This window comes from Nerophis lumbriciformis, linkage group LG01 (genome assembly GCF_033978685.3).
Source record: "Nerophis lumbriciformis linkage group LG01, RoL_Nlum_v2.1, whole genome shotgun sequence".
Taxonomy (NCBI): domain Eukaryota; kingdom Metazoa; phylum Chordata; class Actinopteri; order Syngnathiformes; family Syngnathidae; genus Nerophis; species Nerophis lumbriciformis.
In genome coordinates this window covers 7,463,335-7,475,346 of record NC_084548.2, presented here as the reverse complement: position 1 = coordinate 7,475,346, position 12,012 = coordinate 7,463,335, and the positions used below count along the sequence as shown (strand labels likewise).

Below are 12,012 nucleotides of genomic sequence, written 5' to 3'. Positions count from 1 at the left end.
GGATTTTGACCAACAAAGTCAGATAATATAATATTTCTTGCAAACTAGAAAGAAAAAACCTAATACCTTTAGTAAGAAAATAAGGAAGTAAAGGAATAAATTATATGGTATTTTCTTGAAACATGTTATTTCCAGGCTTTTGCGGGACATATAAAATGATGTGGAGGGCCAGATCTGGCCCGCGGCCCTTGAGTTTGACACCTGTGTTCTATAGTCTCAATGGAACATTTGAAGTTTTGGTGTTGTTTACTGCCATCACAGTGCAGTCTACACGTATCTCTTATGTGTGACTGCCATCTACTGAATTTAAAACGTGGCATATGTTGACTTATGTGACACAGTGACACTGGCTCCATGTCAGAGGTCTTTATGTTTTGGAAATGATGTCACGTTTCTTTGCCTGACACCTGCTGAGGACGAGCTTTATATGTTGTGTATTCGGAAGTAGCTGACAGATAAATGCTGCAGTGCAGCGTCAGAGAGAGAATGATTGGCAGCAGGGATCTGAGAGGATCCTCTCATTCAGACTCAGCGGCTCCTGTCTTTCTCAGCTGTCATCCTGCATTCTTCCCTCCGCCGTCTCTCCATGTATGGTCGCGCAGGACACTTAATCCAAAATACTTACCACCGGGCGCTCATGACTAATGCGGGCACCAAGTTAGGAGAAAATCTAAACCCAAAAACTTTCACATCCAGTGAGTACAAAACTACAGAATCAGCAGCCTGATTAAAAAAAAAATAAAAAAAATAAAAAGCTCTGTACAATGGAAAAAAAAAATTGTAACATGCTTTTGCACGCCCCACAAGTGTTAATAATATCTTATTTGAATAAAATTTGACATTTAATTCATATCATATTTGAAAAATAACATCGGTGCTCAAAAATATGTATTTTCTTTTTGTAAAGCAAATTCCCACGTTTAATTCAGTTCAGTTCCGTTTCAGTTTAATTGGAACATGCACACGATACAATGCAATGCGTCACATTTTTCCAGTTGTTTCATGGCAGCACGTCCGAAAAGGAGCAGGAAGAAGCAGAGCTTTTTTTAATCCTACCGCTTTTCATACCATAGCAATTGTATCCCATTTCCTTGTTCTCTGTAACAGAACAGTGCATACATAAGTAATAAATAGATAATATTCCATAATAAGTAAACTAATATTAAATACATAAATAATCTTTATCTAAAAATACTAAACAAATGTATGTTTTTTTATTTTATGTGCCAATTCCATTTAAGGAATTCTTCGCTTTTTTTCTGCATATTTAAAAATATATATATTTTCATTTTATTTTCTATATTATTTTTAGTCAGATTTTTTTTTACATATTATGTTATTATTATATAATATTATGTTATTGTTATATTATATATATTTTTTTTTAATTAGAACTTATATTAGATATTGTTCTATATAATTGGGTTTTAATCATTTTTATTTTATTTTGTATATTACTTTTTAATCAGCATTTTTTTTTTACATATTATATTAGTGTCATATATTATTATATTATATTATTTTTATTTTTATTACAACATATGTAGTTGATTTCCTTATAATTAGGTTTTAATTATTTTTGTTGTATTTCTAAATTATTTTTAATCACCATTTCTTTACATACATTATTATATTTCATAATCTTATTATTATTATTATATTATATGTTTACTACAACAATAATGAACACAGCGTGACATCAAGATAGTTAAAGTGAGTTAATTTAAAAAAAATTTCAATAGGATTGTTTAATTTAATTTGATTTTTTTTTTTTTTTATTCTGAGTAAATATCTGTGTTGGCCCTGTGATGAGGTGGCGACTTGTCCAGGCTGTACCCTGCCTTCCACCCGAATGCAGCTGTAATAGGCTCCAGCACCCCCGAGAGGGACAAACGGTAGAAAATGGATGGAAAATAATATCCTCAGAAATAACAGTTAGGTAATTTAATGGGTGCCTAAAATCATTTAATTTGGTTGAAATAAAGTCAGTGTGTTTAACTTCTTAATTACTTAATTGAATAAATTTCCTGATATTTTACCTCATTTTTGGTACTGAAGCACGCATTTTTATTTTTTTTTATTTTGTAAAAAGTACACAACTGAAAATATTGAAAATAATATAAGATGCATATAAAACACATATAATATAAACATGAAATGTATGCCATGTAAAGGTTGAATATCCTTAAAGTAGGGGTGTAACGGTACGTGTATTTGTATTGAACCGTTTCGGTACGGGGGGTTCGGTTCGGTTCGGAGGTGTACCGAACGAGTTTCCACACGAACATATTAAGTAGCCGCCTAAGCTAAAGTCTTAACAAGCTGCTCCGCTTCCTTCTGCCTGTCTGTCAGTACTCTACACAGCACCCAGCATTGTCCCACCCACACAACCATCTGATTGGTTACAAACAGAGCGGTAACAGCCAATCAGCACTGCTTATTCAGAACGGTAACAGCCAATCAGCAGTGCGTATTCAGAGCGCATGTAGTCAGTGCTTAGCGTTTAGCAGGTAATCATCAGGCAGCGGACTCTCCCCAAATTATAATAAACACCTCCCAGTCAACTACTAGTAACATCACTATGAGCCCGTTGACCTTCTAGAAACATAAACGGCAGCTTAGCTCGCTCGCAGTCCTGGCTTGATAGATATATTTTTTTCATCCTTCTAGCTATAGTGGAAAGGGGGGTCCTCACAACCTACTGACCAAACGTGGGTCCACACAAAGTAGGAAAGACATGTATGTGTGTGTGTGTGTGTGTGTGTGTGTGTGTGTGTGTGTGTGTGTGTGTGTGTGTGTGTGTGTGTGTTATGGACAGCAAAGCCCTGTCTGTCTGTTATTTCACTTTACCCTTTTCTGTGTTGATTGAGCTGTGTTGAAGCAGCAAAAAAGGACATTATGTTAAATGAAGAGTTTCTGTCTCTGATAGTTGATATAATAATGTAAGTGCATCATTAAGCCTACATGAACTCCATGGTGTTCATGGATGAATAGTCTCTCCTATTGCTATTGTACTATTTTTTCAGCTATAGTTACATTAATCATTAGTAATGGAGCAGCCTAGTTTTGAGTGGCAGGGTCCCTGCTATCACATGTTGATAAAAATATAACATTTACATAATAAAAATCAACTACAGGCTTCCCAAATGCTATAATAACTGACTTGAAACGGTTTAATGTTGCACTTTTTATATGTAGAAGAAAAGTTTTGGCTTTTTATTTAATCTGAGCAACAACTTGAGGCAGTTTAATGTTGATTAACGTGGGCAGAATTATTATTGTGTTCCCAATGTTAAAAGGATAAAGCCATTGTTTACAAATTTGGTAAATAAATAACCAAAAAATGTATATTTTGTTGTTTTCTTACTGTACCGAAAATGAACGGAAACGTGACCTCTAAACCGAGGTACGTACCGAACCGACATTTTTGTGTATCGTTACACCCCTACCTTAAAGGGGAACATTATCACCAGACCTATGTAAGCGTCAATATATACCTTGATGTTGCAGAAAAAAGACCATATATTTTTTTAACCGATTTCCGAACTCTAAATGGGTGAATTTTGGCGAATTAAACGCCTTTCTATTATTCGCTCTCGCTCAAACACCGAGTCAAATCAGCTCTGTTATTTTCCGTTTTTTTCGACTATTTTCCGTACCTTGGAGACATCATGCCTCGTCGGTGTGTTGTCGGAGGGTGTAACAACACGAACAGGGACGGATTCAAGTTGCACCAGTGGCCCAAAGATGCGAAAGTGGCAAGAAATTGGACGAATGTTGTTCAAAATACGAGGGTGTGGGGAAAGCCGACGAAAATGGTCAGTCGTTTGTTCCACACACTTTACCGACGAAAGCTATGCTACGACAGAGATGGCAAGAATGTGTGGATATCCTGCGACACTCAAAGCAGATGCATTTCCAACGATAAAGTCAAAGAAATCTGCCGCCAGACCCCCATTGAATCTGCCGGAGTGTGTGAGCTATTCAGGGACAAAGGACCTCGGTAGCACGGCAAGCAATGGCGGCAGTTTGTTCCCGCAGACGAGCGAGCTAAACCCCCTGGATGTCTTGGCTCACACCGTCCCTTATGCCACCGAAGATGATCAAGAGAAGAATATCGACCCTAGCTTCCCTGGCCTGCTGACATCAACTCCAAAACTGGACAGATCAGCTTTCAGGAACAGAGAGCGGATGAGGCATACTTGCCAACCTTGAGACCTCCGATTTCGGGAGGTGGGGGGAGGCGGGTGGGGGTGGGCGTTGTCGGGGTCGGAGGGGGGCGTGGTTGGGGGCGTGGCTAAAAGGGGAGGAGTATATTTACAGCTAGAATTCACCAAGTCAAGTATTTCATATATATATATATATATATATATATATATATATATATACTGTATATATAACAAATACTTGACATTCAGTGAATTCTAGCTATATATATATATATATATATATATATATATATATATATATATATATATATATATATAAAAAATAAATACTTGAATTTCATACCACATACCACTCATCTACTCATTGTTGAGTTAAGGGTTGAATTGTCCATCCTTGTTCTATTCTCTGTCACTATTTTTCTAACCATGCTGAACTCTGATGATGCATTGCTGTGTGGCACGCACAAAAGTGCTTTCATCAAATGCACTAGATGGCAGTATTGTCCTGTTTAAGAGTGTCACAACATTGCTGTTTACGGCAGACAAACTGCTTTACGGTATATAAAAACGTGACTGCTGTTGTTGTGTGTTGTTACCACGCTGGGAGGAGTTAATGAAACTGCCTAACAATAAACCCACATAAGAAACCAAGAACTCGCCCTCCATCATTCTACAGTTATAACGTGATTGGGCAGGTATGCTGGTTATATTGTGGGTTAGCGGACTCAGGTCCTCATGGACCTGAGTCCGCCTGAATTTCGGGAGATTTTCGGGCGATAATTTGTCCCGGGAGGTTTTCGGGAGAGGCGCTGAATTTCGGGAGTCTCCCGGAAAATCCGGGAGGGTTGGCAAGTATGGGATGAGGGTATGTCTACAGAATATATTAATTGATGAAAACTTTATTCATTACTCGCGGTTTTACGTAAATTATTATACATAAACTGTGTTTACCAATAATTTAGCTTAAAAACATTACAACACTTAAAAACAAACACATACCAATCGTTGGTTAGAAGGCGATCGCCGAATTCGTCCTCGCTTTCTCCCGTGTCGCTGGCTGTCGTGTCGTTTTCGTCGGTTTCGCTTGCATACGGTTCAAACCGATATGGCTCAATAGCTTCAGTTTCTTCTTCAATTTCGCTTAAGCCGCTGAAATCCGAGTCTGAATCCGAGCTAATGTCGCTATACCTTGCTGTTCTATCCGCCATGTTTGTTTGTATTGGCATCACACTTTGAAGCTTTTTTTAGGGATATTGCGTGATGGGTAAAATTTTGAAAAAAACTTCGAAAAATAAAATAAGCCACTGGGAACTGATTTTTAATGGTTTTAACCCTTCTGAAATTGTGATAATGTTCCCCTTTAAAGGTATTTCATAATCTCAGACTGCATGGAGAGAGATAAAAGTGACAAGATACACCATGTACAACATCTGCTTCACTCCTCCAGCTTTCCCACACACACACACACACACACACACACACACACACACACACACACACACACACACACACACACTTGAAAGTATATCAGTAGATAGCAGAACAGATGTCAAGTCACTTCCGAAGCGTCTGCCAGTGATACTGGTGATAGATAAGTCTTGTTCCTTCTCCCCCATCACTCTCTTCTCTACTTGTTCGTGATTACTTCCAAAAAGATGAGCAGGATTGTAACGTGGCCTTGGAGTGTCATAGTGTGTGTTTGTGGACTCCTTCTCCACTTGTTTCCACACAATGTTTGTTTGTGTGTGTGAAAACCTCCTCTGCTTTCTTCCCACTCACTTCTCCCGTCTATTCTAGTTTTAATGTGACAAAGCACGGAACACACGTCTGCTTTAAATAGACGCTGAATCCCACCACTTGTCAATCGTGACCTCCGTCAAGGAGCTCATGTTTCCATCTTTCTTTTTGCAATATTAAATATTATTAGCTTTCACAGCAGAGATTCCCACTGTGCCAACTTAGATGTTGTCATTTAGCTATTTGGGCCCAATTTGTACAGTTTTCAAAACAAGTTTTATTTACATTAAAAAAATGTATACATATACATATATTTGTGTATATATGTATGTGGTCAAAGGTTTACATACACTTGTAAAGAACAAAGTGTCATGGCTGTCTTGAGTTTCCAATAATTTCTGCAAACCCCGTTTCCATATGAGTTGGGAAATTGTGTTAGATGTAAATATAAACGGAATACAATGATTTGAAAATCCTTTTCAACCCATATTCAATTGAATGCACTACAAAGACAACATATTTGATGTTCAAACTCATAAACTTTATTTTTTTTTGCAAATAATAATTAACTTAGAATTTCATGGCTGCAACACGTGCCAAAGTAGTTGGGAAAGGGCATGTTCACCACTGTGTTACATGGCCTTTCCTTTTAACAACACTCAGTAAACCTTTGGGAACTGAGGAAACACATTTTTGAAGCTTCTCAGGTGGAATTCTTTCCCATTCTTGCTTGATGTACAGCTTAAGTTGTTCAACAGTCCGGGGGTCTCCGTTGTGGTATTTTAGGCTTCATAATGCGCCACACATTTTCAATGGGAGACAGGTCTGGACTACAGGCAGGCCAGTCTAGTACCCGCACTCTTTTACTATGAAGCCACGTTTATGTAACACGTGGCTTGGCATTGTCTTGCTGAAATAAGCAGGGGCGTCCATGGTAACGTTGCTTGGATGGCAACATATGTTGCTCCAAAACCTGTATGTACCTTTCAGCATTAATGGCGCCTTTACGGATGTGTAAGTTACCCATGTCTTGGGCACTAATACACCCCCATACCATCACAGATGCTGGCTTTTCAACTTTGCGCCTATAACAATCCGGATGGTTCTTTTCCTCTTTGGTCCGGAGGACACGACGTCCACAGTTTCCAAAAACAATTTGAAATGTGGACTCGTCAGACCACAGAACACTTTTCCACTTTGCATCAGTCCATCTTAGATGAGCTCAGGCCCAGCAAAGCCGTCTGCGTTTCTGGGTGTTGTTGATAAATGGCCTTCGCTTTGCATAGGAGAGTTTTAACTTGCACTTACAGATGTAGCGACCAACTGTAGTTACTGACAGTGGGTTTCTGAAGTGTTCCTGAGCTCATGTGGTGATATCCTTTACACACTGATGTCGTTTTTTTTACTGCTGAGGGATCAAAGGTCTGTAATATCATCGCTTACGTGCAGTGATTTCTCCAGATTCTCTGAACCTTTTGATGATATTACGGACCGTAGATGGTGAAATCCCTAAATTCCTTGCAATAGCTGGTTGATAAATGTTGTTTCTTAAACAATTTGCTCACGCATTTGTTGACAAAGTGGTGACCCTCGCCCCATCCTTGTTTGTGAATGACTGAGCATTTCATGGAATCTACTTTTATACCCAATCATGGCACCCACCTGTTCCCAATTAGCCTGTTCACCTGTGGGATGTTCCAAATAAGTGTTTGATGAGCATTCCTCAACTTTCTCAGTCTTTTTTGCCACAGGTGCCAGCTTCTTTGAAACATGTGGCAGGCATCAAATTCCAAATGAGCTAATATTTGCAAAAAAATAACAAAGATGTCCAGTTCAAACGTTAAATATCTTGTCTTTGCAGTCTATTCAATTGAATATAAGTTGAAAAGGATTTGCAAATCATTGTATTCTGTTTTTATTTACCCTTTACACAAAGTGCCAACTTTACTAGTTTTGGGTTTTGTAATATATATATATATATATATATATATATATATATATATATATATATATATATATATATATATATATATATATATATATATATATATGTATATATATATATATATATATATATATATATATATATATGTATATATATATATATATATATATATATATATATATATGTGTGTGTTCACTGCTGTGTGAGTGACAGGAAGAAAAGCTCTGGAGAGAACTTATAGGACCCTGTGCTTTGTCATAAAATACCAATTTTAGCTTATTTCCAAATGTTACATTCGTGACCTCTAATTATTAGCAATTCATCCGTGAGAATACAAGAATCAAAAACTGATTATTTTCTTTTCTCACAGTGTTTGGTGTTTATTTTTTTCCCCTTCTTTAACTGGAAAGAATGTTTCTTATAAAGGTGTATTGTGTCGCTATCTGCTAATCAAGTTCTGCACCGCTGCTTCCTGTTCACTCTGATTCATTTCCTGCCTCTCCCACGTCTCTCTCTCTCTCTCGCTCGTCCACCTCTAGTCTTGGCAGCGGCCGGCGGCCAGGAGCCTGACCACAGCCACGGCTGTAACCACGGCAGCTGTTACCCGGCAACGGGGGACCTGCTGGTGGGACGAGAAAAGAACCTGAAGGCCTCGTCCACGTGCGGCATGAGGAGGAAGGAGCCCTACTGCATCGTCAGTCACCTGCAGGTCAGCTCAGGAGCATTCTGCCGAGACACGTTTAACCAAAATGTCAACATTAAATACAAGTAAATCAGAAACGTGTTAATTATGTAATTTAATTGATCAGATTGTTCCTGAATTAATTAAAATATGAAATATCATCTAATTTACATTCCTATTTCATTTTATGACCAATATATTTCTTTCATCGCCAATTTATATATCTGATTACTAATTATTTAATAATATGTTGTTTTATTTTCTGTATTTTTTAATGACATGCTCTTTCAAATTACAAACTGATGTTTTTTTTTTATATTGATTTTATGATATTTGACATATTTAATGTAGTATATAATTATTTAATGAAAAATTTCTGTTTTTTTTTTATTTTGTGACAATTTAATTTGCTGATATTTCTATTTTTATTATATGTTTCTATTCAATGATATTTGGACTACTTATGGAGCATTTTATTATTTAATATTTTTTACATTTTAAGGCACTTTTAATTATTTTGTGAATTTTATAGTAATTTTATTTAGGCCTATTTTTATTTAGTGTTTTCGTACATATTTTAGGGCATATTTTAACTATATTTAACATTGTTAACATGTCTTATCTGACATTTGTATTTATTCTACAGATTAAAAAAATAAAATAGGCATGTTCATTTAATAGTTTTATAACGTGTGTTTTTTATTTATTTTTTATTTTTTTAATGACATGCTCTTTTAAATTACAAACTGATGTTTTTTTATTTTTATTTTATGATATTTGGCCTATTTAATGTAGTATATAATTATTTAATGAAATGTTTCTGTTTTTTTTTAAATTTTGTGACAATTTAAATTACTGATATCTGTATTTTTATTATATGTTTCTATTCAATGATATTTGGACTACATATGGAGCATTTTATAATTTAATATTTTTTTACATTTTAAAGCACTTTTAATTATTTTGTGAATTTTATGGTAATTTTTTTTAGGCCTTTTTTTTATTTAGTGTTTTTGTACATATTTTAGGGCATATTTTAACTATATGTAACATTGTTAACATGTCTTATCTGACATTTGTATTTATTCTACAGATTAAAAAAATAAAATAGGCATGTTCATTTAATAGTTTTATAACGTGTGTTTTTTTGTTTTTTTTTTAACCATCCATGAAGTGTTGTGATCTGATTGGTTAAAACTGCAGTCAAAAAGGTTACAAAGTATATAAATGTTTCATAATCAGTTGTGAAGAATATAGTTAAGTTTATTATATCATAATTTAATTAATTCATGGAAATGTTTCCTTTTTTTGTGGAAAAATGTAATCCGTTATTTTGCAATTAAATAATTAATATTTTTATCATCAACTTAATCGGCTTAAAACTACATTCACAAAAAATAAGTAAAATACATTTAAAATGATAATAAAATATAATTACTTTGTTTTACTAAAAAACAAAAAAATAAAATGTCACAATTTTATCAATATGTGGAAATGTTTTTATTTTTTTGTGGAAAAATGTAATCCATTATTTTGCATTTTAATTAAATAATTCAGATTTTGGCTTAAAAACTACATTAAAAAAGTAAAATAAACTAAAAAATAATAATAAAATATGATTACTTTTTTTAACTAAAAAACAAACAAAAAAATGTCACAATTTAAAAAATTCGCGGGAATGTTTTCTTTTTTTGTGGAAAAATGTAATCCATTATTTTGCAATTAAATAATGAATGTTTGTATTATCAACTTAATCGGCTTAAAAACTACATTAATAAAAAACAAGTAAAATAAATTCAAAATTATAGTAAAATAGAAACACTTTTTTTTTTAACTAAAAAACTAAAAAATTAAATGTCCCAATTTGATTAATTTGTGGAAATGTTTTTATTTTTTTGTGATAAAATGTAATCCATTATTTTGCATTTTAATTAAATAATTCATATTTTTATCATCAATTGGCTAAAAACTACTTTCATACAAATTACGTAAAATAAATTAATAATAATTATAATAAAATATAATTGCTTTGTTTTACTAAAGAACACAAAAATTTAAAAAATACACTACCTTCATAGTGTAAAGACACTTTCTTTTTTTGTCATTATTTTCATTCTTAGCCTTGACAAGGTTTTTTTTTCATACTCGAAAATGTTCGCTCACTTTCATCATTGATATTCATAGCAGCTGGAAGAATCTTCTTACTGGACATGTTGCCACATTTCGCTTTTCTGGCCTCCTCATTGACCCTAAGAGTGTGTGACCTCTGACCTCTGTGGCCTTGTCCCGCTGACACAGGACGAGAAGAAGTGTTTCGACTGTGACTCCAGGCGGCCTTATGACCCCGTCTACAACACCATCAATCACCGCATGGAGAACGTGATCACCACCTTCAAACCTCACCGCAAGAAGTCGTGGTGGCAGTCGGAGAACGGTGAGAAGTACTTAGAATAGAATAGAATAGAAAATACTTTATTGATCCCTGGGGGAAATTCAGCACCACAGTTCGCTCAGAATAAACAATAAACATTAAGGTATTTTTACATGTGAATAACATAAATACAGTCTATTATACAGCATTATTCACATGTGAATAACATAAATACAGTCTATTATACAGCATTATTCACATGTGAATAACATAAATACAGTCTATTATACAGCATTATTCACATGTGAATAACATAAATACAGTCTATTATACAGCATTATTCAGATGTGAATAATATAAATACAGTCTATTATACAGCATTATTCACATGTGAATAATATAAATACAGTCTATTATACAGCATTATTCACATGTGAATAATATAAATACAGTCTATTATACAGCATTATTCACATGTGAATAACATAAATACAGTCTATTATACAGTATTATTCACATGAGAATAATATAAATACTGTATATTATACAGTATTATTCACATGTGAATAATATAAATACAGTCTATTATATAGCATTATTCACTTGTGAATAATATAAATACAGTCTATTGTACAGCATTATTCACATGTGAATAATATAAATACAGTCTATTATACAGCATTATTCACTTGTGATTAATATAAATACAGTCTATTATACAGCACTATTCACATGTGAATAATATAAATACAGTCTATTATACAGCATTATTCACATGTGAATAACATAAATACAGTCTATTATTCACATGTGAATAACATAAATACAGTCTATTATACAGCATTATTCACATGTGAATAACATAAATACAGTCTATTATACAGCATTATTCACATGTGAATAATATAAATACTGTCTATTATACAGCATTATTCACATGTGAATAATATAAATACAGTCTATTATACAGCATTATTCACATGTGAATAATATAAATACAGTTTATTATACAGCACTATTCACATGTGAATAATATAAATACAGTCTATTATACAGCACTATTCACATGTGAATAATATAAATACAGTCTATTATACAGCATTATTCA

At 34.0% G+C, this 12,012-nt stretch overlaps 1 protein-coding gene across 2 annotated transcripts in view; it reads left to right on the top strand.

The window, feature by feature from the left end:
• The window catches only part of lamb2 (laminin, beta 2 (laminin S)), a 176,575-nt gene that overhangs the window by 64,524 nt on the left and 100,039 nt on the right, over positions 1 to 12,012 (top strand). For both annotated transcript variants that reach the window (XM_061974168.1, XM_061974160.1), the window contains exons 3-4: positions 8,391 to 8,560; positions 10,832 to 10,967. In XM_061974168.1, the coding sequence (XP_061830152.1) occupies positions 8,391 to 8,560; positions 10,832 to 10,967 (306 nt within the window). The remainder of the gene's footprint in view (positions 1 to 8,390; positions 8,561 to 10,831; positions 10,968 to 12,012) is intronic.